This window comes from Ranitomeya variabilis, chromosome 2, assembly GCF_051348905.1.
Source record: "Ranitomeya variabilis isolate aRanVar5 chromosome 2, aRanVar5.hap1, whole genome shotgun sequence".
In the NCBI taxonomy this organism is placed as follows: Eukaryota; Metazoa; Chordata; class Amphibia; order Anura; family Dendrobatidae; genus Ranitomeya; species Ranitomeya variabilis.
The window spans coordinates 818,876,665-818,894,423 of NC_135233.1; the positions used below are offsets into that span (position 1 = coordinate 818,876,665).

At 41.7% G+C, this 17,759-nt stretch overlaps 1 protein-coding gene across 1 annotated transcript in view; it reads left to right on the forward strand.

Annotated features, from left to right (window-relative positions):
• The window catches only part of DST (dystonin), a 745,723-nt gene that overhangs the window by 660,488 nt on the left and 67,476 nt on the right, over positions 1 to 17,759 (forward strand). Inside the window, exon 64 of the mRNA XM_077290007.1 lies at positions 17,043 to 17,202. Coding sequence (XP_077146122.1) covers positions 17,043 to 17,202 — 160 coding nt within the window. The remainder of the gene's footprint in view (positions 1 to 17,042; positions 17,203 to 17,759) is intronic.

The window sequence follows — 17,759 nt, forward strand, 5'->3', positions numbered from 1 at the left end:
ACTGCCTAAACAAAACAATCTCCACCACATTAGCATAACTGTTTTAGTGCTCAGCGTGAATCGCACAGTTTCTCAACTCTTTACTATACTGAATCTAGGCCCTTAACTACGTGGTGACACGGTGAGGTACGACGAGTTCCATAGGTCCCAGATTTTATTAAATTTCTCTAAACAACCTCTATTCTGGTATAAGGTGCGTTCATATGGCACAATCAGATTCACCAAGTCTATCCAGGCCCTAAGGGACGGATGTGAAGTGCCCATCCAACGCAGGGCAATCAATTTCCTTGCCAGAAAAAGTGTCTCCCTCAAAAAAATTTGAACATGGTGGCCCCACATCTCCTCCTCCAGTATCCCAAACAAACACACTGACGGGGTCAAGGGAACAGGAATATGTACAAGGGAAGTCAACAACGAGGCCACCTCTCTCCAATAAGACATAATAACGGGACACTCCCATATCATGTGTATGAAATCCGCCTCCTCCATATGACATCTAGTACATTCTGAAGATCGGGACCACCCAATTTTAAATAGCCGCAATGGGGTTAGATATGATTGATGCAGAATATATAACTGTATCATTTTATTGTTAGCTGAGGGCGACACCTTGGTTGGGGACTCAAGGGCCATCTCCCAGTCCTCACCTTGTAAGTCGGGTATCAGGACCCTCCACTTTTCCCTTATTGGCAACAAGGTGGCATCAGCACCCACGGACAACATATAAGTATACAATGCAGAGATGAGACCACGGGGTCCCTGTGACTTGAAAATCCCTATCAGTGGGAAAGAGGATATTACCTGTGCCACTTCCACATTTCGAAGATGTGACTGAATCGCCGATCTAAGTTGAAGATATCGGAAGAACTGAGGCCTTGGTATATCATGCTTATGTTGGATTTGTTCAAAGGACATTAGGGTTCCCTGTTCATAAATATCATTAAGCGACAATACACCATGCGACTTCCAGAATTGAGCGGAAGGGTGATTCAGTAAGCTCGGGAAATATTCACTATCCCATAATGGCATTTCAGCTACAACACCATCAAAACGGATTACCTTTTTCACTTGCCGCCAAATCAACCTTGCCAACCGAAGCAAAGGCAATAATCTAGGGACAGAGGGTTTGTTTATTTCCAAGAAACCCAACGGGCAGCTAATCTTGGCAGCATGGGCCAGATGGTTCTCTGAGTTCGGTAAATTTCCCCCAGGCATCCATTTTCCCAGAGCTCTAAGCTGACCAGCTAAATAGTATAGAAAAAAATCTGGCAACGCCGCCCCTCCCATTTGCTTAGATCTGTGTAAGGTGGATAATTTGAGTTTGGGTCTAGCCCTCCCCCAAATAAAGGATGTAGTTAATGAGTTCAAGTTGGCAAAAAGGGATTTAGGAACCGGTACTGCACTATGTTGGAGGGAATAATTAAGCTTCGGGAGGAGTATCATTTTTATCAAATTTATGCGGCCCGAGACAGATAAAGGCAGTTTACTCCATATAGCAAATTTATGTTTAACGAACTCCAGCAACGGGAGAATATTAAATTGTAAATCCAGTTTACTATCTTTTGGTATAATTATTCCTAGGTATTTAAAGCTAGTAACAACCGGCAAAAGGGATAAAGTATTAAGGTGTGCCGCCGAGCCATGAAAGAGAGGCATCAAAGCAGATTTATCCCAGTTAATATATAATCCGGAACGTCTACTGAATCCTTCTATAGTAGTGATCACGTGTGGCAGGGTCTCCTCCACCTCATCAAGAAATACAACCATATCATCCGCATATAAACTGATAGTATCCACGCGGTCTGCTATCGTAATGCCCTTAACCAATGAGGAGGACCTCATACGAATCGCCAATGCCTCTATTGCAAGGGCAAACAAGGCCGGAGATAGAGGACATCCCTGGCGAGTCCCCCTCTTTAAGGAGAATGATTCAGAAATAGAATTATTAATAATTATCCGGGCTCTTGGTTTCAAATATAATGCTGCAATCCATTTTTGGAATTTAGGACCAAATTGAAATCGCTGTAAACATGCAGACAGAAAAGGCCATTCAAGAGAGTCAAATGCCTTAGCCGCGTCCAGCGAGGCCATGGCCCATTTATTCTCAGGTACCAACGTACTATATTGAACTATTGATTGAACCCTCCTGATATTAATAGAGGTACTCTTACCTGGCATAAAACCTGTCTGATCTGGATGTATTATATCTAATATTACCGTGTTTAATCTAGTAGCTAGAATTTTGGTGAAAATCTTATAGTCCACATTAACTAATGAAATAGGACGATAAGATCCACAGTCTAGGGGGTCCTTCCCTTCCTTTTTTAAGACTATGATATTTGCTTCATAATAAGAATCCGGCAAGGAACCACCCTCCCAAATCCCCCGAAACACTTTCAACAGAATTGGGACCAGAGCATCTCTATATTTTCTATATATTTCTATAGGGAAGCCGTCCGGACCAGGTGCCTTGCCAGAAGCCATGTCTGTTATGGCCTTGTTCACCTCGTCAAGAGTAAAGTCAGCGTCTAAAAAGGCTTGTTGTGCAGCATTCAACGTAGGGAATACTAAGTCTGATAAGTAATTTAGGCATTCCAAGGTATCAAAGTCTCCCTTGGAACTATACAGTTCTTTATAAAAATCGCAAAAGCATTGGAGTATGTCATCTGTCGAGGTTACTACAGAGTCGTCTGGCTTCCGGATTTTAAGTATAGTGTTGGACGTATTGTGCTGACGCACCATGTATGCTAGGAGTTTACTGGACTGATTTCCCAGTTCAAAGTATGTCTGTTTAGTAAAAAATAGTTTGCGCTTAGATTTGGTGTCAGTGTATTGACTATGGAGTCTGTGCAAGTGTAGCCACTCCGTCCTGTTCTCACTTGTCTGGTTAGCTACATAGGCCGCCTCCGAGTCTCTCAGTCGCTTGTCTATGTCATCGTCTTCCTTTGAGGTCTGTCGCTTAATATACGAGATGGTAGAAGACAAACAACCCCTCAGGTATGCTTTAAGGGCATCCCAAAGAATATTAATATTTTGCGGCATAGGGTGGGATGTAATAAAGCAGTCCAGTTGGTCAACAGTCCGGTCCTCTGGGCCTATTAACTTCAGCCAGAATGGATTTACTTTCCAAGTTATAATGTTCCTCACCCGACCCAACTTGAGTTTAAGGATCACTGGACTATGGTCTGAGACCCCTCTACTCCCATGACTCACCTCCCCCACCCGTACCGCCAATTCACTGGAGCCGAATATATAGTCCAAGCGAGACAAAGTGCGTCTGACAGACGAATGACAAGTAAATTCCCTTACATCGGGGTGATGTGTTCTCCAAAGATCTAACCAGCCAGTACCTTCCATGAATATTGACAATCGAGATTGGGAAGGACTTACATCTGTGGTCTCTCCATCGAGTCGGAGTCTATCCATACCTTCATTCATTAACATATTAAAATCTCCCATACACAGAACATGCGCATCTGGATAATTTAAAGCAAAGTCAACCGCTTTCTTGACAACCGACATATTAGCAGGAGGAGGGTTATATATACACATTATAATATAGTCCTCTGAATTCATATTCGCATACACAAACACAAAACGACCTTCCGGATCCCTCCGAACTTCTCTGACCTCCCATCTAATATCCTTATGGATTAACAAAGATACTCCTCTAGAATAACTAGTATGGAATGCGTGCACAGACCATTGTACCCAAGGCTTCTGCACATAACGGGCCGAGTCTCTAGTCAGATGTGTTTCAACCAAAGCTACTATATGAGGGCGATAACGTCTTATCTGAGAAAATACTTTGATTCTCTTACGAGGCGACCCAAGACCTCTCACATTCCAAGTCAGGCATGTTACATCAGACGCCATAACTCATCAGTTTAGAAAATATAGTATCACGTCGAGTGTCCGTCACGCCGGTGGTGGAGAAAAACATGGCAGTAATGTCTATAAAACTAACAGTAAACAAAACCAGAACATTGAAGAGCAAAAAATGCTTCTTAAGGGAGCAAAAATTTGTGCTCCGCATAACCCAGTCCAAAAAAGGGGATACCATCTCTGAACTCAGAGTTCGGTAACGTTGTTTCCCAGGACGCTGGCAAAGGAGCTCCCCTCATCAACAAGGAAAATCCGGTGAGAGAAATCCAAATTCTTGATAGAAAGAAACTAGAAAATCTCCCCGACGAGAGAATTCCTCCTTTTGTAGATCCAGGTAAATATAAACAGCAGCCAACTCAGGATTTCTCTCCTCCCCTGTCCACTCCCACACATGACCGCAGCCACTCTTCAGCATCCGCCGGGGTGGTAAAGAAGGAAGAAGAACCCTTATACACGACTCTGAGTCTGGCAGGATAAAGCATTGAATACACAACATTTTTCTCTCTTAGTCGCTTCTTTATCTCCATGAACTGAGCCCGTTGTTTTTGTAGCTCCATAGAAAAATCTGGGAATATCGCGACAGTAGCGCTGTTAAATTTAATAGGGCTTTTTTGCTTCGCCATACGGAGAGCCGCATCTCTGTCTCTGGAATTAAGAAGGCGGGCCAAGAAGGGTCTCGGCGGAGCGCCTGGAGGAGGAGATTTTGTTGGGACCCTGTGGGCCCTTTCCACAGCAAATGTAGGGGAGAATTCATCTCCCAAAATATCTCTGAGCCAGCCCTCCAAGAATTTTTCAGGTTGTTGGCCTTCTGAGCGTTCCGGCAGGCCAATAATACGGATGTTATTTCAGCGTAGTCTGTTTTCCAAATCATCCGCCTTCTGTTTCCAAGCATTTATGGAGCCCGCCACTTTTGTCAATTTAGCTTCCATAGGTATAGAGTTATCCTCCAGGCGAGACACCCGTGTTTCAACCTCTGTAATACGACCCTTCATGGACTGCATATCTTGACGAAGGCGCCCCACCTCAGAGTGCACTTCCTCTATCTTCCCAGTTAGAGAGGTTCTAGTCAGTGATATTGCTTGCATCAGTTGTTCGGATGCCTGTCTCAGAGTTAAGTCCTCCTGATCTCCATCCTCCTCATCCTCGGAGCTAAAAATCATTTTTGAGGAAAGAAAAATAATTTTTTTATTTTCATGGCTCTGCGTTATAAACTTCTGTGAAGCACTTGGGGGTTTTAAGTGCTCACTATGCATCTAGATTAGTTCCTTGGGGGGTCTAGTTTCCAAAATGGGGTTACTTGTAGGGGAGCTCCAATGTTTAGGCACACAGGGGCTCTCCAAACGCGACATGGTGTCCACTAACGATTGGAGCTAATTTTCCATTCAAAAAGTCAAATGGCGCGCCTTCCCTTCCGAGCCTTGCTGTGCACCCAAACAGTGGTTTACCCCCACATATGAGGTATCGGCGTACTCAGGAGAAATTGCCCAACAAATTTTAGGATCCATTTTATCCTGTTGCCCATGTGAAAATGAAAAAATTGAGGCTAAAAGAAATTTTGTGTGAAAAAAAAGTACTTTTTCATTTTTACGGATCAATTTGTGAAGCACCTGAGGGTTTAAAGTGCTCACTATGCATCTAGATAAGTTCCTTGGGGGGTCTAGTTTCCAAAATGGGGTCACTTGTGGGGGAGCTCCAATGTTTAGGCACACAGGGCCTCTCCAAACCTGACATGGTGTCCGCTAACTATGGAGATAATTTTTCATTCAAAAAGTCAAATGGCGCTCCTTCCCTTCCGAGCCTTACCATGTGCCCAAACAGTAGTTTACCCCCACATATGAGGTATTGGCGTACTCAGGAGAAATTGCCCAACCAATTTTAGGATCCATTTTATCCTGTTGCCCATGTGAAAATGAAAAAATTGAGGCTAAAAGAAATTGTGTGAAAAAAAAGTACTTTTTCATTTTTACGGATTAATTTGTGAAGCACCTGAGAGTTTAAAGTGCTCACTATGCTTCTAGATAAGTTCCTTGGGGGGTCTAGTTTCCAAAATGGGGTCACTTGTGGGGGAGCTCCAATGTTTAGGCACACGGGGGCTCTCCAAACGCGACATGGTGTCCGCTAAAGATTGGAGCCAATTTTTCATTCAAAAAGTCAAATGGCGCTCCTTCCCTTCCGAGCCCTGCCGTGCGCCCAAACAGTGGTTTACCCCCACATATGAGGTATCAGCGTACTCAGGACAAATTGGACAACAACGTTCGTGGTCCATTTTCTCCTTTTACCCTTGGGAAAATAAAAAAATTGTTGCGAAAAGATCATTTTTGTGACTAAAAAGTTAAATGTTAATTTTTCCCCTCCATGTTGCTTCTGCTGCTGTGAAACACCTGAAGGGTTAATAAACTTCTTGAATGTGGTTTTGAGCACCTTGAGGGGTGCAGTTTTTAGAATGGTGTCACTTTTGGGTATTTTCAGCCATATAGAACCCTCAAACTGACTTCAAATGTGAGGTGGTCCCTAAAAAAAATGGTTTTGTAAATTTTGTTGTAAAAATGAGAAATCACTGGTCAAATTTTAACCCTTATAACTTCCTAGCAAAATAAAAATTTGTTTCCAAAATTGTGCTGATGTAAAGTAGACATGTGGGAAATGTTATTTATTAACTATTTTGTGTCCCATAACTCTCTGGTTTAACAGAATAAAAATTCAAAATGTGAAAATTGCAAAATTTTCAAATTTTTCGCCAAATTTCCGTTTTTTTCACAAATAAACTCAGAAATTATCAACCTAAATTTACCACTAACATGAAGCCCAATATGTCACGAAAAAACAATCTCAGAACCGCAAGGATCCGTTGAAGCGTTCCTGAGTTATTACCTCATAAAGGGACACTGGTCAGAATTGCAAAAAATGGCAAGGTCATTAAGGCCATAATAGGCTGGGTCATGAAGGGGTTAAGTTGACTATAAGGAACAGTGAAAAGTAAAACAAAAAAATTTAAAGAAATCTGAAAAAAATCATAAAAGTTCAAATCACCCCCTTTTAGTCCATTAAAAATATAAAAAATACACGAGGTGTCCCGCATTCAGAAAAATCCAATCTATGAAGATGTAAAAATGTTAAATATGCTTTTTTTGCACATTTATTTAATCAGGACTATTTACCAGGTGCGTTACTCTTAAAGAAAAATGTAATGATATTTTCATTAAAAAATGTAGAGGTTTATTGAATTGTCCACAGAAAAACCACATTGCAGCAAAACATAAAAATAGATGAAATAGTTCCGAACAGATTGTCCATTTGTTCCTATCAGCGTTTGTTCCACATCTTTCCCAAAGTGCTGAATGGTAAAAACCATCTGTCTGTGTGAAGTCTGAAGTAATCTTTCTGTCATGGAGTAGAATCATGGCTACCAATTGTTCATTCCTTCTGTGTCCTCTGTAGTCCATGGAGAATGATGGTGAAGGCAGGAGGTGACAGCCCCCACCCTCCTAAGAGACATAACATATATATATATGTCCCACAGACCACGTGTCCTCTCTATATGGTGTTAACTTATACTCTGAGCTATATATACACAAATAGCTTTTGTAATGTCAGCGAGAGGCAATGTGTTCAGTACAGAATTGAGAATATGAATAATTCAATTAATAATTAATATTTAACAAAAAATAATCAACCTGATCTATAAACGGAAAAAATCAAAAACGCCAAAATGTACATTTTTTTGGTTGCTGCAATTCCACAAAAAATGTTGTAGGAAGCAATCAAAACATCACATCCCAAAATGGTATAAAAAAACCCTTCAATTTGCCCTGCAAAAAATATGCCCTCACCCAGCTGCATCGACTGAAAGATAAAAATATTACAGATTTTAGAAAATGGCGACAAAACCCCCCTCAAATTTTTTTTTGCAAATTTCTTATTTTTTTACCGCTAAAATAATTTAAAAAACCTGATATTTTTGGTATCACCATAATTGTACTGATGAGCAAAACCATATTGCAAGGTAATTTTGTACCAGAAAATGTGCACCATAAAAACAATTCCCAAATATCATTGTCAGAATTGCATCTTTTTCACAATGTCTCCTCGCTTGGAATGTTGTCATTTAAAAATGCAACTTGTCCTGTAAAAAAAAAATCCTATCATGTGTCTATGTGGACAGCAAAATAAAAAAGTCATGGCTCTGGGAAAAAGAGGAGGAAAAGATGAAAACGCAAAAACGGGAATTGGCCGCGTCATGGAGGGTCTAAAGAGGACTTTTCACCAAATTTCTCATGTTGATCCTGGCACACAATGTAATAGGTGCAGCAGAGCAGAATAAAACTTTTTGTTTTTAATTTATCCTGAGTACTTATCTTGAGTAGATAAGTATTTGGCACCTAACCAGTTATTTTTTTTAAAGTACAAGTGGGCATTACCAGACAGCTTTCACTGGGGGCATGCACTCCTTCCCCCTATATGACACTGACAAGGCAGCAACACATTGGAGAAAGAAAAACACATCCCCACAATAGGATTTTCAAACTGCATACTGCAGACTCCTCACTGCAGTGTGATGACCTGTGCTGGAGCACATCTGAGTGTGATTAGCTGACAGCTTTCAGCTCTCATCTCTGGCAGTCAGTGTGGGGGGAGGGGCAGTACTACAGAGTTGAGTCTCATTACAAACACTACTCATAGCTCTCTATGCAATTTCAAATTAGCTTTATTGGCAGGGCAATATACACATTAGCATTGCCAATGCAAGTGTAGTGGCTTTTTGTAGTCAGTCAAGTGTCTTTTAATTCGTTTGAGGGATTTCCATTCATTCTTCCATGGAAATTCTGCTAATTCTGTTTGATTCCTGGGTCGTCTTGCATGCACTGATATTTTGAGGTCTAACCATAGATTTTCAATGATGTTCAGATCAGGGGACTATGAGGGCCATTGTAAAACCTTCAGCTTGCGTCTTTTGAGGTAATCTATTGTGAATGTTAATGTGTGTTTAGGATCAGCATCCATTTGTAGAAGCCATCCTCTTTTCAGCTTCAGCTTTTTTACAGATGGTGTTATGTTTGCATCAAGAATTTGTTGAAATTTCATTAAATCCATTATGCCCTCTACCCGTGAAATGTTCCCCATGCAATTAGCTGCAACACAACCCCAAAGCATGATTGACCACCCACATGCTTAATTTTTTGATGAGATGTTCTTTTCCTGAAATTGTGCGCCCTTTTTTCTCCACACATACCTTTGATAATTGTGGCCAAAGAGTTCTATTTTAATCTCCTCGTTCCACAGGACTTGTTTCCAAAATGCATTAGCCTTGTTTAGATGTACATTTGCATACTTCTGAATTTTATGGTGAGGATGCAGGACAGGTTTTCTTCTGATGACTATTCCTTGAAGGCCATATTGGTGCAAGTTTCTCAGAACAGTAGAACAAAGTACCACAACTCAAAAGTCTGCTAAATATTATTGAAGGTTTTTGCAGTCAAGCGGGGGTTCTGACTAGCCTCTCTAGCAATTTTACGAGCAGCTCTCACTACAATTTTGCTTGGTCTTTCAAACCCTATCTTGACCTCCACGGTTCGTGAACTGCCATTTCTTAATTACATTTCGATCTGAGGAAAGGACAGCTTAAAAACATTTTGCTATCTTATAGCCTTCTCTTGCTTTGTGAGTCTCTACCATTTTCATTTTCAGAGTGCTAGACAGCTGTTTAGAAGAACCCATGGATGTTGTTTTTTGGCACAAGATTAGTGGAGGCTGGGTTTTTATAAAGCTGGGAAATTTGCATCACCTGGACTTTCCTAACAATGATAGTGAACAAGCCATAATTCTAACAGGCTAATTAAAGTGTGATCCATGATCAAAGTTATGTGAGCGCACAAATCTCCCAAGAGTGATCAAACCTTTGCATCAGCCCATTTTACTTTTTGTAATTTTAAAAATGTAAAAAATTACAATATATATTTTTTGCCTAAAATGCAAAGGAAATGTGTCATCTTTAACTTAATCCCTTTTAGAGATCATTTAATCTTCAACCTTCTTAACTGTTCAAATTAACAGTAATTTTGACAAACTTTTACATGCCACTGTAGGTCTGCTGTGCTCCAGCAGATGTCATCACACTGCAATGGGGACAGCAGACTGTGTGTCAATGTTATTACGTGGGCATATTCTTCTTTCTCCAGTGTGTTACTTCCTGCTTCTGATAGGTCAGCTTTATGTAGGGGAAGAAGTACATGCTCCCAATTAAATTTGTTATTCCCACTTGGAATAAGTGTTTAAGTGCCAAATACTTTCATTGCAAATATCTCTATAATGGAGAGCCGAAAATTTTTGTTAAGGGTCATCTTTAAAACCATGACCATTATTACAACTCTCTTGGGTTCTGCTCTCCATCCTTTCCAGATTTTTTTCAAGGGGAAAACTGTGGTTACTCAGTAGCACATTATTATGTCATTTATTAATGCTGCAGAAAACTAGATGACGGTCAACTCCTGAAAAACTGTACAATAGATGTTTTGGCCTAAGTCTCCAGAAAGCCGAAGAAAACAAGTGCTTCCTTCATAGATCATATCCCTAAAACAAAATTACTTTTTAAAATAATTTGTAAACATTGTGTCAGTCATTGTCTTTTTAAAGGGGTGTTCCGGCTGTGCTCACTTTTGCATCGGGATATGTACAAGGTCAGCCACGTCACATCTCCTGATGCCTGCCAGGTTACTTACACGACTGGCAGGTATTGTGCACCTCTCTTATTCCAATCAATAGTATAGGTGCACGATATCTGCCAGTCGTACACTCCAATGCAGAAAAGAGTAAAGCCTGAATACCTTTTTAGTGCTGAATGCAGCTGAGGAACATTTTTGTATGAGAGAGTATGTTTCCCCAGTGCAGTGTGTTATTAAAGGAGGTGCTGGCTTGTACCTTGCCAAGTGTTTATAACTTGCTATGGATTTGAGCTTTCACCTCCTTCCACAGGATAATAATAGCATGAGTTACAAGTGCATTTATTTGAAAATAATATTTCAATCAATTGATAGCTGAAAACAGCCGTATGTACATCGATAACTCTGCCCCAACCTTTGAGGCCAGAGTCCAGCCCAGACCTAAGGCTAAGGTGATTGCAAGTTTCAGATAAGTAACAAGCCAATAATCATTTCTCAAGTTGCCCTGTTGCTTGACTATTTTAGTTACAATTAAGTTGTACAGAGAACCGCTAAATAATAAATCACATGTGACTTACTTTAACCCCCCATAAAATTGCATGCAACTTGCGACGTGGGACTAAAAGTCCAATTAGTTTTGTACTTTTGACAATCAGGACACAGTCATGATTTCTTGTTGGCCCCAATGACAATAATTAAAGTGGATCTTTCCCAATTTTTTACATACTAAACTGGCTACATCTTGATCAAGTAGCTGAAGATCTGAATTAAACATTACTTTCATTTTTTTCTTTCTCATCTTCATTGTCCAGATACTAGTTTATATAGTTTATACATTATGCTAACTCCCTTCAACTAAAGGAGCTTAGGCAGAGATTCGTCTCTGGAACCGTTTGTATTTTTCCCTGTATTACATTGCCCATTGATAAGCAGGAAGCATTGTCGAGGAAAAATAATGAAAAAAATAATAAATAATCTTTGAATCGGCTTTTTCAGTGTAATATGATTAGATAGATAGATCTAAACAGAAAACACTGAGATCTCACTGACGGTGTCTATTGTGATTACAGCGAGAGGACAGCTGTGTGCCGCTCTGCTGGAATAGATCACATTGTTCACATGCTAACTCTCTAGTCTCCCTGCACTGTCATGACATTGTTATGAATGACATGACAGTGCTGTCAAAAGAGAGCTGTAGCATGCAAGGAGTGTCATTTATATCGCTCTGGCACTGGGGCATTGTTTCTGATGCCTTGGACAGCTGCAGAGTTATGTATGTAATGACACACTGCTCAGCTCTCCTTTCTATTGTGCTTCTAATCACAATAGATGCCACCATTGAGATATCAGTGTTTTCTGCTTGCACACATCACTCTTACCATATTATGACAAAGCGGCGTTTTCTATTTTTTTTTCCTGTGTGACGCTTCCTTAGTATGATTGGGCAACGTCATACAGGGGAAAAAGTAAGCTCCCTCAGAGAAGAATCTCCAATGCTCTCTTGGTTGACGGGTAAGTTAACTTATGAATTTTACACTTTATTATCTTTGCCACGGAGAGGAGAAATAAAAATAGATAAACTAAGTTTTATTCAGGTCTTCAGCTACCTAGTCACAATGTAGCCAGTTTAGTATGTAGAAAGTGGTGAAGGCTCCTGAAAGTGGTAAAATGGGGAGGATGCAGCGCAACATCACGATCACCATGTCATGCAGCACATGTTGCTCTATAGCACTAGACGAGTAGTATTTTGCTGAAGATAAATCATTTCATTTTTATATATTTAGGGAGCAGACAGACTGCCGTATAAATCGGACCTAGATCAGAACGCAGCACAGTGACTGGCTGGTGGCTCTCCTGACCCAAGCATGACAGCTGCATAGAAATACATGAAACTGTCTCACTCTTGTCGGGAAAGCCGCCGGCCAGTCCGTGCACTGCATTCCTATCTTAAATTTCTGTGGCTTTCTGGCTGCACCATTGGAAGAACAGAAATGTCCATATCTAACTGAGGTTCACGGAAAGTGATGTTCTCCATGAAGAAACTTTGTGACCCAGCATTGACTGACATAAAAGCAAACACTGTGCATATTTCTTATATTAAATCTTCGTGGGCAATGGCTGCTGAACATTTAGTAAAGCCCAACTAATATGAAAATAATTCCTGGTAATTCCACTTTCATATCTGTGCATTAGAGTCTATGAACTTTTGCTGCTCTTTTACACAAAAGAAATCTTCATATTGTTCCATTGTGAGCCAAAAGAATGGTAACTTTTCAAAGAGGGAAACTGCCGGCAAGTTCGTAAGGACAGAAAAGTAATGCCAATACTTGCTTTTTCTGCTAGAATAATACACTGAACCCACCCAAGCTGTCTATCTAACACTGTAATTGCATCTCGCAGCTCTGGTTTTTCTCTTTGCTCCTGTGATGTCACTAGATTCTCTCAATGTAATTACAATAGAGCCATGTTATTTGTGCTGAGATGTAGCACACGCCATTACCGGTTGATGCTTAGATCAGTAGTTGGTGGTTTGGTAAAGGAATTCTAACTATTTTAACATTCTGTAGAAAAAAAGTGAGTTTCAGATTATCCTTATGATGTAGAATCATGGCAAGATAAGCGCATAGGTGTTATGGATGAAAACCGATTGCTTTCTGAGTGATTCATGTTGTGTTCAGTTCACAGGCAGTTCCTATGAATTATGCTAAAATACTTATTACAGTGCATTAGTCTTGGTAAATGCTGAAGAGATTGGGGGCACCTAAGGGCACAAAGGTAGTCCCACCACAAATAATATAACACACAAAAAAAAACCTGTGACACAAGTGTCCTGTTCAAACAGGGCTAATCCTGATCTTCATTATTGTGCACAAAATATATGTTAAGCCTTACATCCAGGTACAAAACATTTAATAGGAACCTAACAGCTGATACATGCTGCACGTGGATTGGGCAGCATGTATCAGACACTGGCTGTAAGATTTTAGCCAGTAATGTATGACTCTGAAGCACACTTTAAAAGCCACAGAGCTGCACAGGAGGCTAATCAGACAGAAAAGTCCCTAGGAGCGTCTCCCACTCCTTGAGTGACAGGTCTCTCCCTGTGTGCATGTAGTAGGAAAGACCTGTTACTTCAGCACAGTGGGCAGAGAGAAGCCACTGGGGATCCGCCTGTCCGACTAGTCTCCCGTGTGTCTCAGTCCACTGGCAGATTCTAAAATGTTTTTTTCAGAAACGACGCATCGTTACAGAGTCAAAGGTATATGACTGAGATCATGCAGCCAGTGCCTGATACATGCTGCCTATAGATCAGGCCTCATGTATCAGCTGACAGGTTCCCTGACTATGCAGGAGGATTACTAACAACCACTCGGAAAAAGAAACATAAAGAACATGTTACCTCACACAAATTGTACCTATTAGAGACTAGCAGTACGGATGAGCGAATATACTCGATACTCGAGATTTCCCGAGCACGCCCGCGTGTCCTCCGAGTATTTGTAAGTACTCGGATATTGTTTTCTGCACCACAGCTGAATGATTTACATCTGTTAGCCAGCTTGATTACATATGGGGATTCCCTAGCAACCAGGCAACCCCCACATGTACTTATGCTGGCTAATAGATGTAAATCAATCAGCTGCGGCGCAGAAAACTAAATCTCCGAGTACTTACAAATACTCGGAGGTCACCCGAGCATGCTCGGGAAATCTCGAGTACCGAGTATACTCACTCATCACTAACTAGCAGTCATTACAAGCATATCACAAGCGGTGATGGGAGAATTAATTTGTAGAACCTCGATCCATCGCACAGGTCAGTACTTCGTGATCGCTGAACAAGAGGCCTGGAAATCTCTGAACCTCTCGGCATTCCCAGCTCATCTTCTGATTAGTCGGGCTAGCACGACATCGTGTGTGCGTCATGCCACAATGGTAATGTGGCACCAGCCCTGCCTAAAGGCCCCGTCACACATAGCGATTTACCAACGATCACGACCAGCGATACGACCTGGCCGTGATCGTTGGTAAGTCGCTGTGTGGTCGCTGGGGAGCTGTCACACAGACAGCTCTCTCCAGCGACCAACGATTAAGGGAACGACTTCGGCATCGTTGAAACTGTCTTCAACGATGCCGAAGTCCCCCTGCAGCACCCGGGTAACCAGGGTAAACATCGGGTTACTAAACGCAGGGCCGCGCTTAGTAACCCGATGTTTACCCTGGTTACCAAAAAAAACAAACAGTACATACTCACCATCTGATGTCCGTCAGGTCCCTTGCCGTCCGCTTCCTGCTCTGACTGAGCCGCCGTACAGTGAGAGCAGAGCGCAGCGGTGACGTCACCGCTGTGCTGTACTTTCACTTTCACTTTGCGGCGCTCAGTCAGTGTGGGAAGCAGACGGCAAGGGACCTGACGGACATCAGATGGTGAGTATGTAGTGTTTGTTTTTTTTTACATTTACGCTGGTAATCAGGGTAAACATCGGGTTACTAAGCGCGGCCCTGCGCTTAGTAACCCGATGTTTACCCTGGTTACCAGTGAAGACATCGCTGGATCGGTGTCACACACACCGATTCAGCGATGTCAGCGGGACCTCAACGACCAAAAAACGGTCCAGGCCATTCCGACACGACCAGCGATCTCACAGCAGGGGCCTGATCGCTGGTACGTGTCACACATAGCGAGATCGCTACTGAGGTCGCTGTTGCGTCACAAAACTTGTGACTCAGCAGCGATCTCGCTAGCGATCTCGCTATGTGAGACGGGGCCTTAATGAAAAGAGGGGCCGGGATGCCGAAAGGTGAGGAGATCTGTAGATCTCCCGTCCAGCAGTCAAGGAATACTGACCTGGTTGATGGATAGAAGTCCAGTGATTTGTTTCTCCTATTTCTAATCACCAGCATATGACAAGGAATAATAATATCACCATATAGTGGTAAAAATACCAGCATCCGAGTATTTTTTAGTGCTCAGAGATTTAGTTTTTCTTGCCGCAGCTGAATGATTTACATCTGTTAGCCAGCATAAGTACATGTGGGTGTTGCTTGGTTACTAGGGAATCCCCACATGTACTTATGCTGGCTAACAGATGTAAATCATTCAGCTGCGGCAAGAAAAACGAATTCTCCGAGCACTAAAAAATCTTCGGAGGACACCCGAGCGTTCTCGAGAAATCTCGAGTAACGAGTATATTCGCTCATCACTAGTCTCCACCTTTGGTTTCTCTTTTTTTCAGCACATTCTAATAAGCCTAATTGGCTTTCATTTAAATAGCCCTAGCATGCTGCCCAATACCATGACCCTTCATAGTGTTTGCTGCTGTTTCCCTAATAATACGTCTGCAGATGGTTCTTCCAATTCTGTGCTTGCTGCCCCCATAACTGTAAGGCTATGTTCACATGTTGCGTTTTTGCTGCATTTTTTTCCAAAGGCAAAACCTGCTCTCTTCGCGCTAAGAAACTTGCCTCAAAAAAGCAGGTTTTGCTTAGATTTTGTTGCATTTATGCTGCGTTTTTGTCAGGGTACATTTGTCTCTTGTGCATGCTGATAAAATTTAGTGCATAAAAAAAAAATGATTCTACTTCATCAGGTTTTGGCACCAAAAATGCAGCAAAACCTGATTTTTGCCAGGGTTTTTTGCACTTACCCATTTCTTTCAATGGGTGCAAAACACTGAAAAAACGCTGAAAGAAGCAACATGCTTCAGTTGGCGAAAGCCAAGGTATTGCACAAAATACTGAGGACAAAAAAAGCAAACTGTGTTCATGAGATTTCTGAACTCTCAAAGACTTTTTCTAGTACTGGAAAAAAAGCTGAACATTTGCATATAAAAACGCTAAAAAAGCGGGAACATAGCCTAACATGTTCTCACCGACACCTATTATCATTCAGGTCATAAGTGCAGGATCTAGTTGTTCCTATGTCACTTTCACCCATGAATGATGTAGCACAGGGATCTGTGGGTTAGCTTCCAATTCTATTAGTACTTATTGTTGGTGTCACATGTTACCATGTAGGTTGCTTGTGATTGCCGCTTCCCTAGATTATTTGTAATTAATGTCTACAAATGTTATATTTAATGACAATTAGTCAGTTCTGGTTTTCTGTATTTTTTAAAACACAAGAGTTTCATTCTAAGGCCGGGGTCACTTGCGAGTGCAATGCGAGAAACTCATCTCAGTACCTGGCACAGCTGCTGGCACTCGGGACCGGAGCGTTCAGCTGCATAGAAATACATGCAGCCGCATGCTCCGGTCCGGAGTGCCGGTGTCAGTGCCGGGTATTGAGGCGAGAGACTCCTGTGAGTTTCTTGCATTGCACTCACGAATGTGACCCCGGCCTAACACTTGCCCTCCATTTCTAGTACAATAGCTTTGAGGTAGTATTTGGTATTATTTGCCAGCACGACGTTGTCCGCCTTCTATCCTGTTCTTATAATTTTCTTTGGCTACATGCATGACAATTTTTTTGCTCTAATATTATGGTGTTTGCATATTTCAGAAATCGACAGCTGGATGGTATATTAATTGTGGCAAAACAATTCCATGACACACTGGAACCGTTGTGCGATTGGCTCAGTAACACAGAGAAGAAGCTAGCAAACTCTGAGCCCATAGGAACACAGACACCAAAGCTCCTTGAACAGATTGCCCAGCACAAGGTAAGGCTAACAACATGTTTGCACTAAGCTGAACACAACATCCTGTGCTATCTTTTGTTCTTTGTACCACATAAGACCACAGTACCATATATAGTTTACATTCTCATATGGGGTACTGATAAGCATTTGCTTTGTAAAGAATACACTGAGCTACAGATTTGACACGTATAGGCCCGATTCACCAGGACCGTCTATTTTCTTGCCGGCCTTGATGAGGGGCCATGTAGGAGTCAGACGCTCCTGTTTCATTAGGAGGTTCACACCTCTTATTAAATCAGGAGTGCCTGATGAATGGCGTGGCTTTCCATGTGCCATGCTACAAATCTTTCTCCGGATCTCAATTGGAGTACGATTTCTGGAATAATACAGGAATTAGATGAGTTGTGGCATCAGGCTCCTGCTGCGCCCCAGACCTATCCCAGCTTTGCCCACTTTGCCAGGAGCAACTTAAGTGAAAATGGCAAAAGTTGCAAAACGAATGCACAATTGCGAAATTCAATGAATCGGGTCCATACACTTTTCTGAGTTTAGCACACATCTATCGATGGACAAACACT